Here is a 20558-nt window from a genome sequence, read left to right as displayed (position 1 = left end):
CTTTTACTGTGACTGAGCAAAGAGGAAGTAATCGAAAGCGCTGGTGGAGTCCTTCCCCTATTTTCCCTCTCTTTGCATGGTATGCCTTTAGTGTGCCTTCTTGCACTTTTGCTGAAGGGAAGTTTCCACAAATTAAAGTCAATAATCCATTATTTAACCGATCCATGTCTACAGAACTCTCCGAGAGGAGAAGCCACACCACTGGTAATCCCTGTTTGTCCTCAACATCGATCCTTTCTTGTATAGACTGTAATCCTTCTCCTGAACTCCGAGTTTAGTTTTTGAGCCCCTCCTCGGATTTCTCACCAAACTCCATATAGACTTCTCCATCTCTACCAACGCCACGGTTGCCTTCTTCTTTAGGTCCGGGTTAGGTTTTTACAACAAAGATATGATGTATCTGCGTAACTTTGCTGCTCATAAGGCTTTACGCGCCTAAGCTATCACTTAAAATAATCTTCTCATTGAACTTGTTGGTAAGACAAACAAGAGGCATTGCTCTCAATCTGCTTTAATCTGTGTCTAATTGGTTGGGGGATGTTTATGTCGTCTTAATGACTCAGGTCAGAGTGCCATGACCTGGTCAAACGACCGTGCGGTGAAAACCAAACCACGCGCGTTTATCCGCAAAGGGAGAGTTTGACAAGAAATCTATCGGGCCAGGCAGAGCAAAGAAAAGCAGGATGTGCTGGTGTGTTGCTATGTTTCTCCCGTCTCTCTGACATTTATGGACCTTTCGGTTTGTTGCGCCGAGTTAACCAGTAATGAAAACAGGATCTGCATCGTCCTGAGAACTTGATCAAATATACTTTGAAGGAGGCGGCACACTGATACGCCACTTCAGTAAAAGGTGTTAATGTAAGCTTATTACACAGAGAGCGAAAACAAAACACTTGAGAGGCTCTCACAGACAGACGTGGCTTCTCCAGCGTTTACGAGGACTCCACTGTCGCTCTCGTAGGTTGATATTTTCTTGCCCTTAATGACAGTCAGTCCGGGTCAGAGGCAGAGCAACTGGACAGGCAATCAAGGTTATTCATTACTTTTCTCTCTTTTCTCTTTGTCTAAAGTTCCAGTTGGACTTTTGCCTGTTACGCTTCACTGTCACTAAATTATTTTATTGTGCTTGTGAGAATAGAGCGGTAGGACTGTATCTGAATCAGCTCTTTTTATTTGTGCATCCGTACAAGATAGGCATCCTCTTCCCCTGGGTTAGTCCTGTCTCTCCACGTTTTAGTTGTTAAATAAATGTTAATATGTAGCGTGTAGTGAAGCCAGTCGACCAGATCTCGTACCGGTAATAATCACAGGTACACATATATAATTTATATATTATACAAGTGTATAATATAAGCATAAGCTTTATGTCACAAATGTAATGTTTTCATAAATGTAATGATGTGTTCAGATTACTGGGTTAAAAGCAACTTTTTTCACTGACTAATTGGCAAAATGGCCATTTAAAAACTTAGGCAGACACCTGCAACTGATCAAAGTTCAGCTTGCCTCCACTTTTTATTATTTTCGCCGATACAGCGACACAGCAAAGTGTTTTTATTTATTTTTTTAATTGAAACTTTGAGGAATTGCAAGCTGACTTTCTTGTATTTAGTTTCTTCTCTTTGCCTATGTTTTCTTTTGTTTTATCTGGTTCCTGTTCCACTTCATGAACCCATACTATCTGATATCTTGAAGTCATATACACTGATCAGCCATAACATTAAAACCACCGACAGGAGAAGTAAGTAACATTGACCGTTTTGTGGCAATACACTGTTCTACTGGGAAACTTTCCGACCTGGCATTCGTGTGCGTGAAGACATGTACAACCCACCTAGACCAGACCAGGTCCCTCCCACCACATAGTAATGACACTCCTTGATGGCAGAAACCATCCCCAGCAGGATGCAGCCTGACACAGACACACACACACAAAAACGGTTGAGGAACAACTCAGAAAATATGAACAACACCTGACCTGACCTCCAAATTACCTACATCCCAAACTGATCAAGTATCTGTGGGATGCATCTATAGATGCAAAAGAAACTACCTTAACTATGTCTAGGTATGGACAAAAAGTGTGTAGTGAAAGTATGTTTTTCTTACTTTTTTTTTTATAATGTTTTAAATTTTCTTTGCAATGTTTTCATCACACTTACTTCACAGGGAGAATCTGGCAGCAACAGAGTAAACATCCTTTTTATTAATGCATGCGCAACCGTTGCCCGAAAAGCAAAAATCTACACTCGCGTGTGACAGCTCAGTTTGCAACAGCAGTATCTGCCAGATGAAGATGCGGCAGGAACTTGTTGTGAATCATTCAGCGTGTGAAATGTGAGCCCTTAACCTGGCTTTTCTCACTTCAAATAGGCAGTGCTCTGAAGCTTTTTGGAAACGGTGTATCCTCCTCCGTGTGGTTGTGTATGGGTTGCTTAGGTTAGTTTATGCACTTTGTTTATTTTTGGGATGCTTAGCCTGCCTTAGAGAGGATATTGTGACTTCAGAGCTGTGTCACTCATGTAATGCAAAGGGGGTGTATGCCATACTATGTTTAACTTCGATGCAACTGTTTCCGCATCTTATATTCATCAAGTGTTTCTTTGTCCCCTCAGATTGCGCCACCGCCTCAGCGTCTCGATGGGGGAATCAGGCTCACGCCGCTCCGCGCTCGTTTCCCGCCTGCCGATCTTCCGCCGCAGCAGCAGCAAGAGGCAGGAGTCTCTCCCCTCGTCTCCATCTTCGGGCGGCGTGGGAAATGGCGTCCACACCTCCTCGCCTTCCAGCACCAACTCCAGCTCCGGCAGCACCGGCAAGCGTCGGAGCCTGTTCCGCGCTCCCTCCCTCAGTTTCACGGCTAAGCGGAACAGCGAGCCGCGCGTCCAGCCGATCAACCTGAACCTCACGCCTCCCCTGCCGCAGGGCACTGACGCCAACGGTAACAACCAGCAGACGATAACAGCCTCGGTATCGACAGGGTTCAGCGAGGGCGGCGGACGCCCCAAGTCGCGGCACTCGTTCGGTTTCGGCAGCCACAAGCAAAAGAAAATCACGCGCTCTCAGACCGAAGACTTCGAAAAAGCTTCCTCCTCCTCCTCAACCAATCGGAATGTGTTCATCAACTGTATAAGCGGCTCGGGGGCCAATGAAGGAGACGACTCCGGGTTCCTCGACGACTTCAGCGGCGGCAGTAACAACAACAGGCGTTCGTCGCGCCAGAAGAAGCAGCTGCTGCCCAAGTCTTTCTCGGCTCACCACCGCTTCTCCCGCACGTCTGACCATCACAGGCCTCCGGAAGTGAACCTCGAGCCGCCGAGCTCCGCCGCCGCCGTCGCTGCTCCGGGGGCGGGAGGGCTCACCCCGGGGTCGTGGCCCGGCGAGCTGCTCGGCGCCGGCGGCGAGAGCTCGCTCCAGTCCCCCATGATATCAGAGGATCGGACCACGGCCATCACCCCTTCGGAGTTCATGCCCATGACGGAAGACTCTGTATCTGAGGTGGATGTACTGCCACCAGCGCCAACCCCTGCGTCCGGTTTAGCCCCGGAACCTGCGTCTGAGCCCGGGCCGGCTCCCGACACCGCTGACGCTTCTCCCCCGGAAGCCCCATCTGCTCCAGAGAACTCCAACGTAGTCGTCTCTACCTCCCAGGTTTGTGCTCGTTTTTTGATTTAACGATACAAAATACAAAGTTTTTTGAGCGATACACACTTACAAACACCTACAAATAAAAATGTGTTCGTGAGAAGATAAAAACGCTGTCGCTTCCGGAGTCCACAATGCGGCCACAGGTGCCGCTGGACGTCAGGAGCGACGACCATAAAGGAGGAATATTTGTGACCCCCGTTTGGAGTCCGTGAAATGTGGCATAAAAACTGAGCACCCTGCATGAAGAGTTTTATTGAAAGCGCCGAGGCGTGAAAGCTAAAAGGCATAGAAAACCTGCATATGTCTGCAAACTGCCCTTCACATTTCACACCTTTCTGCCCGTGACGTACCCTCCCTCAAAGAATGTATTCATTTATGTCCTGACAGAGGACAGTACTACAAAAATGAAACCATTTACCTCTTATAGCTTTTGAAAAAAAATGCCCTGTACTTGATTTTTTCGTCCATTGAGCAGTAAATCCTGTTCGACTTATCTGTCTTAACATGCCCGCTTTAAGTGCCCGAGGAGCCCAAAGTGGGATTTTCATTCTGTATATCGCCGACTGCCTCATTAGACTTGCCAGGGAAACGCTTTCCGTTGTTGCGCGCTCTCAATAAAATGTCCTCCCCTCAGGTTTTCTTCACCCCAGCCCAGTCCAGTGCCGAAAAGCCCCTGCTTCCCGACACCAGCACAGCCAACAACACAGACTACGACACTGCCGTTTCCCTCTCGGAGCCAGAGACAGCTGTGCCCTGCCCGCCTCCCCAAGAACAATCGGTGGAAGAGAGGAAGGAGAGGGAGGAGGAAAGAAAGGAAGCGAGCAAAGAGGTGTCCGCGGAGACGAGGCGGGAGGCGGCCGAGGAGAGGAGGGCGGGTTACCACACGGAGACCACCAGCGAGAGCGAGGCCTGCGTGGTGCGCAGCGAGGGTTGCCACTCGAACCCCGAGCAGTCGGAGAGGAGGGCAAGGCACACGCTTTCTGTTCAAGAGAGGGGGAACTTCTGCGGCTGCCACGAACCCAGGTCCTCTCACTTGAGGAAACCGCACACAGGTACGAAACTTGCAGATCACAAGCCACAGACGCACATGAGGTATGATACAGTGGGACTCACAGAACCAGCTTGTTTCATAACAGAGACAGACTCAAAACATCTCTTTCATGCTCGTTTGACTTTCTTTTGTGATAAGGTCTCAGTGAAAACGATGACGAGGTATGTTATCGCGAAAACAGATACAGTGTGTTCTCATTACGTGTTTGCTGTAAATAGAGCCTGCTCCTTGCCACTGTTTTTGTTGACTTAGATGTGTAGTTTGGTGTGTGTGTTTCTTCCAAAACAAACAAAAACGTGTGAAGAGCAGCTTTCATTTGATGGTTTTCATGTTCAAATTGGAGGAATATGCAGAAATTAATTAATTAATTTGTCAAAATTAAATATGTACATTTACCATAATGGTACTTGTTTGCGACAACTGGTCAAAATCTACCTATAAAGAAAATTATGCTTAATATACAGTTACTGTTGTACTTTGTATGAAAAAAATATTTCATGCACAATGTTCTCTACTGAACGGAGCAAACATTTATTAGGTGGTGGAAGTGATGCAGTGCCAATGCCCCTTCAGTGTTGTTTGGTTTTTGCGGCTTCCTCATGCACGACTGAACTAGTGTGAATAAGATTAAAATTTTTGAGAGTTCATTACCAAGCCTCTCAAAGAGATTCCCCCTCAGGAAACTGGTGAGTGGAGGTGGCGCTGAGCTGAATTTAAATATTATTGTACTTTCAACTCGTTTCCACTTGAGAACTGAAGACTACGTGATTACGAGTTCGGACGTATGGAGCGTAATACTTTCCCAGCTTCCAAGTGATTTACTTATTTTAAAGTTTTTAAATGAGAATGTTTCCAAACATTACAAAAATATTCAGATCAGATTAGAAACTCTTGTAGCTGTCACTCCTTTTAGCAACGTTTCAGACAGGTATTTTTGAACGATGTCCTATAACGTGTTCCTTAACCAGAAGTGATTTGTTGCTATTGTTCTCACTTGAACTTTTACTTTTTGGCCAAACGTTCTTCTGGGACCAAAACAAGAGCGACACGCAAGGAAGCAAATCATGTAAAAGACATGAGAATACGGCAGATATAACATGTCATTAATGCTAACGTTTAAAATGCTTGTAGTTGAAACTATCAAAGTCAAGTCAAAGTCATCTTTATTGTCAATTCTGACACGTGCAACACATATACAAGATTGAAATTACATTCCTCAAAGTCCTACGTTGCAGCAACTATACAAAAAAAGGGGAAAAGTTGAGATTTAAAAGGGAGGATAAAAAATCTATACACATATAAAATATACAAGCCTGTATATACAAAGTAAAGTAAAAAGAAAAATAGGACATGACAAGTGGCTGGTGCAACAACTGAGCTGAATCGTGCAAAAAAAGGATGAAATGAAAATATAATATAGAGTATAAATACAGATGTCACTGGTGAAATGAGTGAGAGTAATGATTGTGGCATTAGTTAGAGATGGGGAAATGTGAAATTCTGGAGGGAAAAAAATGATCTTGCAGCATGTAAATCAGCATTTTATAACTTTCCCAATGTGATGAACATTAGTGCTTCGGTAACTTAAATCCAGAGCATTAAAATGTGCTGAAACGCTTATTTTTCTGTGAATGGGTCTGAGTTCTGTGAATTTTGTGCACAAAAACTGCCCCGCGCTTTATTTATAATTCCTTCGCAGCCTCCGTTATTGCTGAGAAAGTAAGACGCTCCCGGAAAAAACAAAACAAAACACCCTCCGAATAACAAAGGTGCTAATTCCCCCAGACTTGGCATCGTCGCAGGACCTCTGTGGTTTGGAGAAATACAGCGGTTCATTTGTAGCTTTTTCTTTTCCTTTTTCAAATCACAGATTCAGGACACAGGCAAACTCCGCAGTTATTACAAATTACCGGAGGTCCCCATTTAAAGCTAGGCCCATGCGAATAGCGGTGAAATTGAATTTCTAATTAATGGATATTTATATAGATTTAAGCACAGATACCGCTTAATTAAAGCTTTATTGTGGTAGTTACGTTCGACTAATAAATTTGTTGCTGGAGTCTTATATTTCTTTTCCTCGTCCACCCACCTCGGCGGTAGTAGTAGATGAGTCACCCCAGAAATACAATTTCTTTCCGAGAGAGCATTTAATTATTTAAGACTCTGTGGGAGAACTTTAACTGTTTTACTGGCTTGGACCGATATCAAAGGTCTACTGGCAACGGAGGCCGACTGTGACGTCGCCTGCGTCTGAACCAAAAGCTCTTGAACGCGCTGCGAAGAGAACAGCCAGGAACGCGCTGTCTGGCCGAGAGGAGTGTGTGTTTGTCAGCCGAGGGGAAACGGGAAGGGCTTCTATTAGCGCGGAGGCTAAGAAGTCAGGGGGGATTACTCAGCATCAAGATGGCCTCTCGTGATTCATGTTGATCTTTATTCAAGATGGTCGTGTGGTTGTGGGAACATGTGTGCGTTGTAAAATAAGAAGAGCTTTTTGGTTTAGTTTATTTTCTCATGTTTTATCTTCTCGTGCCTGATTGTCGGCTTGTTGTCTCGCTGCCTTTAACCGTTGGCGTGTTTGTAGGACCTGTCTGCCAGGAATCTCTTTGCTTATTTTAGTTTATAGTACTGACACTCTAGGCTTTATTAGGCAGTGGGAACTATACCGGCACCATTAAAACAAGAAGGGCTGAGCTGTTGGACTCTGCTACGACTGAACTTTGTTGTATTCATTCTCTCAGACCTGTGTGATACCAGCTCCATCCTCAAGCAAAAAAGCTGGATGGAGACTTTGTATTCACAAGGCCTCTTGGGTTTTATACTGTCTACATGCTGATTTGTTGAGATTGAGTTCTCAGAAGTAGGACACACACACATAGGGTATATATATTGCGGTGTGTGGTTTGGTGTGTGTGTGGCATTTATTACAGGGAGAAAAAGAGAATATGGTCGGCGAAAGGTGTTTGTTTATTTTATCGCCTGTTGCTCAGTGAGAGGAAGTCGTCTTTTCCGTCTTCGCTTGCATCCGTCAGTGGATCTAAATAAAGCATTTTCATTTGTCTCACTGAAGATGTATTTCCTCTGAAATTACATATCCGTTCTCTGGTTTTATTGTCACGCAGACGTCTCGGCGTAGCTGCTCAGACTAAACTCAATTATTACAAAGCAATAAATACCATTTGAGCAAAAGCAATAAAGCAGAAAAGATGTGAAAAGAAAATTGGAACTTATTTAAAAAAAAAAAAAATGCTGAACAGTTAAAATCTGCTTTATCATTTATTATTATTTTTTATTATTAAAGAAATTAAAGGAAATTGGACTGACTGTATTAGAAACACGATTAAAAAATGATTATATCTCTGCTTGTAGAATCGCAATTACAACTATTTCGCCTGGATTCACTTCTCCCTTTGTGATTCTTTGCGTCTCACCTTCCTCCAGCCTCTCTGTGCAGCAGTGTGAGCCCCTACCACGAAGTGATGCGGATGGAAAGGCGCCTGCGTTCCTCGTCTGAGGGGGCTGGTGGTCCTCGTGTCCATGGAAACCACAGGGAGGCCCCGGGCATGGAGGGATGTGGTCTCCTCAAACACAGGAACAACTCATCCTCATCTAAACTGGGAAGTCTGGTAGGTCTTCAGCTGAGCGTGTGCTATTTTCTCAGAAGCCGACCCTCTACATAATATCATCAATATTAAAATGTAAAACGTTTATCATCTCCATGTTTTAGTTTAGTTTATTGACACTAATTATGAAATTATGTAGTATGAAATGGAAAGAATAGTGTCCATGTTTGCACTCTTGATGCACTTAAAGTACTTTGCATAAAGCCCACGAATAAATCATAACATGATTTGAAAAAGCAATAGAGAGGAAATTAAAATCATTTGGAATGAAAAATGTCCACGTACACGTAGTAACACACTGCTGTGTACTTAGAGGTCAGTAATAAATTGCCTAACCTTTAATGGAGGAAATAAAAGTCCGGTAGAGAATATTAATCTGTCCAACACGCAGAATAACAAGATAGATATTTATGTGTTTCTTTGTGCGCGTGAGTGTGTGTGTGTGTGTCTCTCCGTGCTGTTCATACTCGAAGAAATTGAATTTGTTTTCACTTCAGTTTCTTTCCGTTGCTTCTTATGCACATTATGCACACATTCTGGGTGCTGTTTGTGTCGAGGTGAAAAGGTGCACACTGGAGCTTTTGCTTTTTTTTTTTTTTCCTGAGTAATTCAGTTGCACAGTGTTCGCAACGTCAAGAACGCGTAAGGCAGCGTGCGAATTTCATCTTCTTGCCTTCCGTCTTTACATGCAATCGAAATAACCCGGTTCTCCAAAGGTTATTGGGCTGCACAGTCGCACACGCAGCTTCACATGGGAAGAGAGGACTGCAGATGCAACTGTATAGTCACTCACAGATATCTAATATCCAGAATCCAATGTAAAAATATCACAATCCTCGTGCATAGGAACCTGTTAATGTTTGCGTTTACTAACTGCAACACTGGCACTAACCACATTTTAGACAAGAATAATGTAATAATACTTTTCTTATAGAGAAACTAGCAACTTCTCCATTGCTCTATTGCTGTAATACAATGAGTCACTTAGAAGGGACTAAAAAGCAGATGTAATGGGCCACAGTTACACACAGCTGCTCAAGCAGCTGCTTTTAAGATGCTGTTTTTAATCGTGATCTGGAGCTGTGTATGGGTCAAGTCAAAGGTTTTTCCAGGAATTTATCTATATAATATATTATATATTGCATATTAAACGAGCTTATTTTATTGTACTGTATCCTGTTTGTTAGCTCAGTCTGGCTGATATTACGCTAGTGTTTGTTGTTGCGTGCTTCAGTTACAGTCGCTTGCCTGCTCTTTTGGAATATGGTTGTCACTGTTGCATATAGGACCACACGCAACGAAGTTCAGAAGGAGTTTAAGTCAATCCCATTTCTTTTACCAGGGACTATAGGCTTCTGCGGAGATTAAAAACGCGGGGATGTACGCAGCACGTTGCTGTGCGCCACAAACAGCGCGACTGCCTCTTGACATACACTTCGCTAAACCTGTTGTAATCTCTTCCTTTCCACCTGTGCGCCCGCGAAGGACTCTTCAGGGGCCTGCATTATGGAGGAAGAGTATATTTAATTATGCACCACCACTCTAAGCTTCACGGAAGTTTGTTGGCCTGCTGAAGGCACTTGTAGCTAATGAATAAGTTTAGTTTGTTATCTTTTCCCTTTCCCTGAGTGGGTTTGCAATATGTACAAAATAAATAAAAGTATGCAAAGAACAACATCTTCAGCTGCTCATTGTTGAGCATATGCATATATATGTGTGTGTATATATATACATATATATATGACAGTGGTGTTAATGTGTTAAAGAGACGTGTGGGACGCGCTAGGCAGCTACGCTTTATAATTGTTATTGTGTTGTCATAACAGCCCAAAGAATATAATTGTCATACAGCAAATCAAGATAACTAATTTGTTGAATTACCTCAATGAAATGGAGCAGGTCTATGGGTGCCTGAGCTGTTTGGCCTGTTCGTTCCCGTAATTGTATCACAGATTCCTTCGGGAAGCTATCTATTTTCCCAGCATATTATTTGTTGCTGGCTCATATATCTCTCAATGACAGCTGTGGTAATACTGCGACACACTGACAGTGATTACACTCAAATCTAGCTCGCCAAAAAAAGAATTACTTAAGACGTTGTCATACTCAAGAAATTCTCTCTTATCTCCGAGACGTGCCGAGCAACTTTGAACAAGCGTTTTTGTTGGTAGTTTGAGTGACATACAATATACGGCAGAATAGTTCAACCTCAATCCACTTTACTTATTCATATCTACTGTTTCTTGGCAGCTCTTTTTTTTTTTTTTTTTGCTTCTTGTTTTCATATCGTCCATTCTGATTGCAGCCTTGTAAGGGCTAGCTATCAAAAGAGACACTTGTATTAATCATACAACAGATAAGGGCTCGCTTCCTTTCCCCAGACGGAATTCGTAATATCCACGACCAGACGGTTGTGTTTTGAAGAGGAAAAACAATGAGTGTGTTTGCAGATATTGGTGTAAAATGCTCTCGGTGCCCAACGGCCGAGAGGCTAGATTTCCTGATGCACGACTGACACGCTGCACTTTAAATAAAACATCACCAACTTCTACGCAGCCGTTTGCGGTTATTGGTGCGAATGGCTAAATTAACCAAAATGATGTAACATGAACAGCACTAGTATTAGTTTGTGGTGAAAGTCTGTATCAGTGAGCCTGGGAGTTTACTGTCAACAAAGTGTCTTGTTTTTTTTTTTCAGTTTTATGAGTGTTTCTGCTTCTTTTTTTTACATAAACATCATTTTCTTTCCCTCCCTACATGAAACCAAAACATAACATGATTCCAAAATGGTTTTTCTTTATTAAAGCCATATGGCACGCATAATGAAACAAAGAGGCAGGGTGTAAAGATGCGGATACTGTAAGTGCCACTGCTCGGCAGTGAGTGGGGGAAGCATTCACAATGAAAGCGTTACGCCAAAAAAGTCGAGTATCCTTTATTTTAATACAGTTCCTTTTTATGGAGCACTGCACCATTTTACGTGACCGTTCTTCACGATAAAGCAGAGCTTCTGAGCAGAGGAATAGAATAAGAACAACAACCGATATGAGAACAGCGTCACGTTACAGTAAAATGAACAGTCGGGTTTCATGGTGTTGTACAGGCTGGGTAATGGTACTTTAAAAAATATCTGCAGCCCGATGGTTGATACTTGTAATCGATCCTGATATGAGACGCTAAAGCTTCTGTAAACTCCTTCTGTTGCTTCCATTCATCGCACGCTTTTATGTTTGGTTTTGTTAAACTTTTTTAAAGGCTTTACGTAACGCAGTGCTCTGCTCACCACCAACAACCTAGACAACCTTTATTTTGTGTTATTATCTTATTTAATGTTGCTACCTTGTCCTCAGCGGCCGTGAGCTTGTTGTGTACCGGCAAATCTCAAATGTCCTGGTGACTCAAAGAGAAAAAGTGGCAAACCTCACCACGGAGAAGTGGGCGGCTGTTGGTAAAAACAGGAGGAGGAAAAAATAAAACAACATCCTTTTCACGATTCACGCGGTCTCATATATATCTGATATCAGACGTTTCTGAAGCGAGTGACAGTGAGCATTTGTACAGAAATGCCGTCCTAGTATCAGACAACGCGGGCCTAATGCAGCAGTTTGAATTTCATCCTGCTGTGATTGTAGTTACCTGTCAGATATCCTGACAAATAGTGGTTACGACTCTTGTAAGATGGAACGTCCCCGTCACTTTTGTTGTGGAAACGCAATCACGTTCAGACGCATGCGTCTCAGCTACAAACGATGTATTCGGTGAGTAAATGCTCCCCTTGTGTTCATCTAGTTACGTGTAATATGTTTAGTCAAATAGTGAAACACTGAGCGGCACCGAGAAAGAATGAATTGGTTGAGGATGTCTTGTCTCAACTGCGCCGTGAACAAATCAAAACAAATCAAACTTTCATATCTTTAAATGGAGGATGTCCGTGACATCTACCATCATCGTAATTCTCTAGTAGCTCTCAATGAACAGACCACATGTTTGTCATTCTTTTTTTTTTATTTTAGAGTCTATTGTAGGTTCTCTTACACGCTTGAAGGAGGCGTGTGTGGTGGAGGATATATATAATCAGCAGCTTCAGTGCTAGGTTCACATAAATTGTACCACAGACCAAAAGAGACACAAGCACAAAGACTGACAAATCTTAATCTGTTATATTTGGTCTCTTCATCGTCTGAAGGCGACTACATATTAGAGAAGTCAAGTCAGCCTCACCGTTTTCTAATTAGTTTATAGAGCCGTGAGTTAAAGCGTTTGCCTAAATCTTATTGTCGCGGTGAAATATAAGGAATCAGAGCAGTCGACAGCACGAAGCACTGGGATTTAGGGTTCTGTGTCTCTTAAATTTTAAACGGCGCGCTTATTGCATGTGAAAATGGTGTTTGCTTTGCCCTGGGATGACTTATTTTCTTATGATGACGGGAGAAAGCACTTGTTAGAAAATGACAAACGTCGTGTGATAAACTGTGAGACGGTGTTGAGTTTTTTTTTTGTTTTTTTTTTTCCTTCATGCAGCTTTTATTCAACACACTGATTTCCGCTTTGACCGGACAGTCAATCGTTTACACCCTCGGGCGCATTGTAAACACAACTGGCTGTGACGCGTCAGCTCAGACAGAATGAAAGTCATTTGTTAGTCTATATCCAGTATTTTCCATCGCTTGAAGCCATAATACCTGGCCGCCAAGCCGAATCGCCCTTCCTTGATCTTAATGGATTTGTCACCCGAAAGCACTGAACAAATGTCATTTTCATAGACTGTATACACAGAGTGTCAACAGAAACCGGTGGCGTTTAATGGACAGAAATAAGCTCCTGCTTCCTCTCATCCGTGTTTTTTTGTGTCATCCTGCTTGGCAGTTAAAAGACGGAGCCATCCTTTAATGAGACTGAATCTGATATCATCTCTATTAACTCTGGGATTATGCTCACTCGAATCACCTAAGTGCGGTAAAAAGGTGACATCTCCGCGTTGTAAAATAATATTAACACATTTTTGTGCTTTGAGGGCCGCGTTAAGATGGGTAATTTAGCTTCAAATGAAGTCTGGGTGCGGTAGCATCACACGGCATGGGCCTTCATTTCTTTTCCAATACCTTTCAGCTATTAGCTTTAATGCCTCAAATGGGGTCTTGTGTTCAGGTGCATTACACCGAAATGCACTCTGGTCTTTTTCTGATGTTTACTGCACCGAGCGCCTGGTGAAAAACTGAAGGGGGAAAAAAAAAAAACAGCGATGCAATATGACATGTTCATACATAGCCGACGCTGGCTTTGTGTAGTGCTGTATTGCCTGGGAGATTTAGGTGGTTGGAACTTCAGAGGTGTGGGGGAATAGCCTGCGATATCACTGGGTATTAAGGCTCTTGCACTCAGATATGAGGGGATCAATACAGAGAGAGGCCGGGTGGTTGTGTACGTCCAAACAACAGAGATGAGAGCCGAACAGAGTTGGTTATTGGATTTTTCTGATCCATCTGCATCTGTAAATATATTTGACAAGACTGGCGCGTAGTAGCTTTTGGATCTTTATATTTCGTTTTGATTAAAGTCTTTCGTTCAGGTATCTGCAAGCCGGTGTTAGATGCTCTAAAAACCGAAGCAAGCAATTACATTTGTTTAAAAAAAAAAAGCTTATTTGAAAAGGTATTTCAGGGACAAAGTTTAATCCAGGACCATGTCGAGCTCTATTCACAGTGAATAATTAGTTTTTTACGAGCTGGAAATCTGTTGTGCTCATTAAAACAAATAGTTTTCTCAGGGGTTTTATAAATAAGTAACAAAAAATGTATGTGTAATTAGTTTGACCTTTGTGTTGCCATTTTCTCTTGGGTTCAGGAAAACCTGCTGATGGTGAAACTGTGGTCATCTAAGTTCCTCTTAAAACTGTTTCTGCATTTAAGTCAGTCAGTATTCTTAAGCAACTTTTACCAATTTAGTCCAACCATTTATAATTACAGTTAGTTACAATAGTCAAGGTTAAGATTTAATCAGGTTATTTATTTATTTATTTATTTATTTTCTCCGTGGACGATTTTCCTCGTACGACCATCAGATGGCAGCATTGGTTTTGGAAACGTCATCTCGCTGCATCATTGTAATGTCACAACAGGACACGAGAGCATTTAGTGGAAGATTAGAAGAGAATATCTGGTGGAAGGGTATCTTGGGGCATTAAGAGATGAAGCATGACTCACCACAGTCGTGCGGCCGCAGCCCATTTAAGACGACAGGGGATTTGGATCTTATCTCTGCAAAATTTTGAATGTCGATGCTGTTGATAATTCAGGGCCACCCACGGTGAAGGAACATTTGCAAAATGTAGACTTGCGTGGCTTTGTTGAATTATTTCAGGAATTTGGAGGACTAAGATGTCCAAGTTAATTCAAAGGAGTTTCCACTTTTTTTCTCTTTTAGAAGTTTCACCTGCTCTGCTATGCATGCGGCCCACTGGTAGGGTGTAGCAATTATTTTAGGTCGTTAAAGGTAAAGTTTAGCAACACTCAGTGTTCCTGCAGCGTTACTTTTTTGTTTGAGTAAGGATATCAGTGCTGTTAATTGGATCCTACTGGCGCAGTACACCTTGTTCTCTGCAAGGTAGTGGGAATAAAAAAACGAAATGCCAAGTTATTAGCGTTAATAAGGCTCATTTTGTTTGAGTAATGCTCGGTGCCTGCACAAGTGACGAGACAAATGATTTTTGGCGGTGCCTCTTTGTCGTCGAGTGTTTGTTTTTTTTCTCCTTTTGGTTTGTACAGCAGTTTTCTTTCTTGTTTGTTTTGTTGCTTGTGAAGCGTGGGGAAAGCTGACAGATGTTACACAAAACTACAGCCTCGTTTGGCACAGTCATTGCTTTCTCCAGCTAAACCCTAATCAGCCCCGCACAACGAGAATGGCAATAAGTTTTCACGAGTTCGGATGCAATGATGAGGGACTAAATATCTCATTAAGTGCAGATGAAGTGGCAAAAAGAAAACGAGCAAAAAAAAAAAAAAAAAATCCCTAAAAAAATATATAATAATATTTATATAATTCATCCATTTTCTCCTCAGGTAATGTCTCTATCTGTATTTAATTAGTATTCTATCTAGTTCTCCTCCTCAGTGTTCGCAGAAGCTGCTGGATTAATCTTTGAACAATTGCACCGAACGAAATTGTTTTCAGAGCTTGTTTTGATCAGCTTTTGTGTTTCAACATGAATCGTATTTTTGGTAATAATTACTAATTATTTTATCGAGTGAACAGACACACAACTCACGCTCAACAGTTATGCACTAAACGTCAGCTTAAGGAAGGTTGTGGTATTCAGCATTTGTTAAAAATAACCGAGGGAGCTGTTTTGGAGGCCGTGGTTTGTAGCACTATTAACTAGTATTGTGTTGCACACCCTGTTATTTTAGTCAAGCACACATGATCCTGCAGCTTAATTTCTACCTTTTTAAACTGTTTCAACGTAAAACATTACGACAGCCATGGAGCTAAGACCGAATGCAGGACAGTGTGCAGGTTGCGCAGGTCATTTTCACCAGTGTACCTAATGAACTGGCAACTAGGTCCGATCTGTTTTAATTGCTTCTGCTTTTCCTCGTCAGGATGTTCTAAACAACTTGGGGTCCTCAGAACTGGATGAGGACGATCTCATGTTAGATCTGGACCTCTCCGATGATCAACGGCATCGACATGGTATTTATTTATTCGTTTGTTTTCATTATGTAGGTACGGTATATTGTGTATGTTCAAATGCAGAATCTCGTCCTATTAGCAGCTGATCTATATTCTGTAAACAGTGCATGTCACAGTTTTAAACATTTAGGTTGTTTTCCGTTGGCGTTCTTAGAAACTCAGCGTTCAAACGGTAGATCATGTGTGACACACTTACCTTCATCTTCTATTCAAGGGAATGTCTGCTCACAATTTCTGACACTGTGGCAGATTTTCTCCTCCTTTCTTGATTTGAGTCACTTCATCTCTCCTGTCTTTCCCTCTCTGTCTCTCTCTTACCTGGCTTCTTTCGTCTCTCTGCCTCCCTTTCCCCTCATTAAACCGCCTCTATTCCATCAACTTAAAACATGCAACCTCCCGTATTCTCCCGTCTTCTTTCAACGTGTGCCGCCACTTTGATGTAGCTGCCTCATTTTCGGCGATTTATCTCCTTTGTTGTTTTGACATTTCAGTCACACTCCTTCTGACATGCCGCATTGTTGAAAAGTGACTGTCAGCGGAGAATGATTACTCATGAATCGCCAAACATGGCAACCCTGGCTTCCCTTCCTATAACGCATATAATACTGTAATAATACAGTAAACAAAAGGTTGAAATGTCATCATCCTCCCTTTTTGTTGCCCGGATACAGGGACCACGCCTTTTGATAGGGCTGGGCGGTATTACCAAAAATGTTTTCAACATTCTGACGGTATTACAGTATTCTTTGTTTTTCATGCATAAACTTATTCACAACATTTTTGAGCGAGGAATTAATACAGTCGATCGACTAAGGATGGACTATTTTACTGTGATGATTAAATATTTTAGAATATTTAGCATGGCGCTGTGTTAGCACTGCCTGCTGATGTGAAAACCTGCCGACATTAACAGCTGAAAAATAAAATAAAATAAAATAAAACAAATGTTATTAAGATGCAGTGAAGAAACAGGGACAATGTTACATGTCTGTAACGTGAATAGCAGCACGACCGGCTACCGTAATAATTGTAGTCTCTCTTTTTTTTTACATTCATAAAAAGCTAAAATTGGGGACATTTTTGGGACAGGTAAAGCTTTAGCCAGGGGACAGGTCGTCTAAAACAGGGACTGTCAGAGGTAAATCGGGGACGTCTGATCACCCTAAAAAAACAGACAAAGCGACCGACACAGCACCTTTTTTTTTTTTTTTTTGGCACAAGTCCTCAACGCTCTGCCACTTCATTTTACTGACCTTTCTATCTTCACCACACTTGGCAGAGACACAGTCGCACCGTGCGTGTTTAGAAGGTCTGCACGGTGTCTCGAGGTGCAAGGTTCCGTACACTGTGTAATGAAATTCCCCGGTATGCCGGTATATTAAAAATTAATATCACAACAAAAAAATCAGTATACCGCCCAGCTCAACTTTTGAGGTTAAGCACGGTGATGGGGTGATCTACCCATCCCCAGCTTTGTCTCTTATCCAGCAGATCTCTGAGTCAAATTATATGTTAATGTGAGGTTGGATTCATCTATCTCTAGGCCATATGTAAGTCCCAGATGGCCTCAAGGACTATTACAGTTGCAGTCAAATAAAGCAAAATGCTCCACAGCCCTGAGGAATAAAGGCTACAACAGGAGCTTGGGCCCAAATAAACGAGATTTACCACGCTCGTGGGGTTTGGAGAGTTTTGGGAGAGAGGTTGAGTTTGAACCGAGCACTCGCACACACACCCACACAAACTATACTCATTGAAAACATCTCTACAGGCTCCGGCTGATGCGCAGCAAACAGAGACACCATCATTAATACGCAGGCTAACACACAAGCCTGCATGCTTAGTCATTAGACCTAATGGTTTGCAGACTCTAGCATGAAATTAAAGGTTTGATGAATTGTTCTCATAAAGTCAAGGGACTAAGACTTTGCTCTGGCAGTAGAAAAGCGAGGTTCTTCCTCATACTTGCACAAATTAAAGGGACTAATTTAAGGACATGTGCCGGAACACACATCCAGGCAGTATACACAATGCGGACGCGCACGACATGACCCACACCCATCCTATAACCCCACACGCTCGCCTCGCACTCCCATGGTGATTCTCATTTTTACCTCTCTCAGGTGGCTTATTAAAGCCTTTATTAAAAAGCAAGCGGTTTCACAGCAATTTATAGCCAACAGTGTTCAGCCGCTGGGGTTTGTGTTCTTACATCGTCTGTGACTCATGCCCTGTGGGATCAGTCAGGGGCAGAAAGACAAGGGGGGGACCTTTGCTGAGACATGAAGATATGCAAAAACGGCGGCTTTATCATGTGTGCTCCGCTCTCTTGTACGTTCCTCTGTCAAATGCGCCATTAAACATACGGTTGCAGACGTATCATTTTTTAAGTCAACCGATTGTATCTGCATCACTTTGAATTTTAATAAGCTGCTCGGTGACATGACTCATGCTTTATAGCCCTAACTCAATTTGGGAGGAAACGGAAAGAGGGAGTTTCTGAATTTTGTTGGCTGAAATACGTTCAGCTCAGCTAGGATTTAAAAATAAATAAATAAATAAAGAAACTATAAAATGATTACTTGTGTCTGTACAGTGTCCAGAGAAGACTCCAGCCAATCCCTGGCCTCCTGTCTCAACTTGCTTCCCTCTCCAATGGACCCATCTGGAGATCGCACTGTGGGGAAGGAAAACAATCAGAGGTAAATATGTGGCTTTTTTTTTTTTTTTTGTGCTGGTTCATTTGGACTGTGTACAAAAATGTGTGTGGAAGGTGAGGATGCTTTTTGAAGTGTGAAGAAAAAAATGGCGTGACCGCCCTTTGCATTTAAGCTGTATTCATGCTCGTTTGTCGGATCTGTCTCGTACATAAACAATCAATAAAAGTGTGTCTCGTTTTTTTAGCAGCTTCAACTCCCAACAGATTGATCGCCATGTTTGAAGTGCATTCAGAAACTCAACACACTCACTGATGAGTATTTTAGCGGCGTAATTACAGAACACACGAGTGCACAAATATAAATGTGCGAAGTAACGGAGTAGACCAACCGCGTAGGCTACGACTTAGACTACAACTGCAGCAGCATTAACAAGGGATGCTACTATACAGTTAGCCCACAGACCCAAGTTCAGCCCAGGAAGTCTGAATAATATTTTGGTATTCCATTCAGTTGCCGCTGCAGTTTCGTGGCGGGCTGTGGCGCGTCCGTGAAAAAAACAAACAAAAAAAAAAGCCACTACTTTTTTGACCTTCCCCAGAAGGGGGGACACTGCACTGACTGACAATGCTGTCCTGACTTTAATATGGGAGGTGGGTTTGGATAACTGCGTTCTTCATTTCCCAATCTGACGTACAGGTAGCCTTCGCTGTGAAGCGTCTCTCTGTTGCCCTCGAGGTCCGACTATCTGCAGAAAGTTCAAGGCTCTGTGATTCAGCCGGTTCATGTTCAATACCCTTTCATGCAGCGTCACTGTTGATGTCTGGATCTGACTGCGGGCTTTGGATCCTGCTTTCAGACAGTGCTGTGGCTGGGTGACGGCGACGGCGACGGCGATGTGTTGTCCTGTCGGAGGTGTTTTCGTCTGAGCAAGCAGGCGACATGTTGCTAAACAAATGGTTGCGGACGGTCATTTTTTTTTTTTTTTTATTTATCCCGCCGTTAAACTCGGCACAGAAACTTCACGGTTCACTATTATATTGGGAATTACGGTATCCTAAGTATTAAAACTGCCCCAGTCCTCCCACTATATTTTACAGGGCACTCAATCAGCTGGCAGGTTGTTCCAAACATCTCAGAGAAGTTGCCATAGTTCTTCTGTAGATTTCGGTTGTCACAATTGCATTCTTAATAAATCCCCATGCTGACTGAATTAAGCATGTTGAGCTCACGTCTCTGTCGGGGCCACACCATCTGCAACGCAATGGACGGGGCATAATAGAACCAAAACCATAACTGGTTTTAGAAGCAAAAGGTGGTAGATAAATTGGTAGATAAATTGGCCTGGCGCTGGCTGGCTTAAATCAGGATCCAGTCATGTACAGCTGGAGCGTATGGTGAGCTTAAGGATGTGTTTTGATACACTTATCCTCAGGGCATTTATCTTTTGCACAGGATGCCTTCATTGCATTACAGCTGCAGTATGGCTTTTTGTTCGCCGCGCACTCAATTACCACAGGAGAGACAAAGAGAGAAGGTTACTGTCTATTCTAGGAACTGCTGATCTTGAATGTTCTGTGTAAACGCACAACATGTTTAATATCTCAGCCTCCTTCTGAGACGAGTCTGAAAGTAGGGAGGGTAGATAAATGAATGAATAAATAAATAAATTCTCTTTGAATAAATATGTAAGTTGTGTTTCTGTTCTCCTCTTCTCGTAGCCGTCGGCTGAGAGGGAACAATCAGAGTTTGCGTTTGAGTCCTGCTGCCAAGGACGGCTTCGTACCTGATTTGATTTGGACACTTGTTTGTTCTCTGTGCTCAGAATCAGGGGACGTCTTAGTGGACACACACTGAAGTGTTCTGCAGAGACGTGCGTTAACACATGGAGCAGTG

The 20558-nt window shown here is 42.7% G+C and overlaps 1 protein-coding gene across 2 annotated transcripts in view; it reads left to right on the top strand.

Moving 5' to 3' along the window:
- The window catches only part of ccser1 (coiled-coil serine-rich protein 1), a 118463-nt gene that overhangs the window by 2565 nt on the left and 95340 nt on the right, over positions 1-20558 (top strand). For both annotated transcript variants that reach the window (XM_047591489.1, XM_047591490.1), the window contains exons 2-6: positions 2616-3648; positions 4280-4697; positions 8135-8319; positions 15915-16005; positions 18602-18707. In XM_047591489.1, coding sequence (XP_047447445.1) covers positions 2641-3648; positions 4280-4697; positions 8135-8319; positions 15915-16005; positions 18602-18707 — 1808 coding nt within the window. In that variant the 5' untranslated portion in view covers positions 2616-2640. The remainder of the gene's footprint in view (positions 1-2615; positions 3649-4279; positions 4698-8134; positions 8320-15914; positions 16006-18601; positions 18708-20558) is intronic.

Source organism: Mugil cephalus, chromosome 8, assembly GCF_022458985.1.
Source record: "Mugil cephalus isolate CIBA_MC_2020 chromosome 8, CIBA_Mcephalus_1.1, whole genome shotgun sequence".
NCBI classification, from domain to species: domain Eukaryota; kingdom Metazoa; phylum Chordata; class Actinopteri; order Mugiliformes; family Mugilidae; genus Mugil; species Mugil cephalus.
This window is presented reverse-complemented; position numbering and strand designations above follow the sequence as displayed.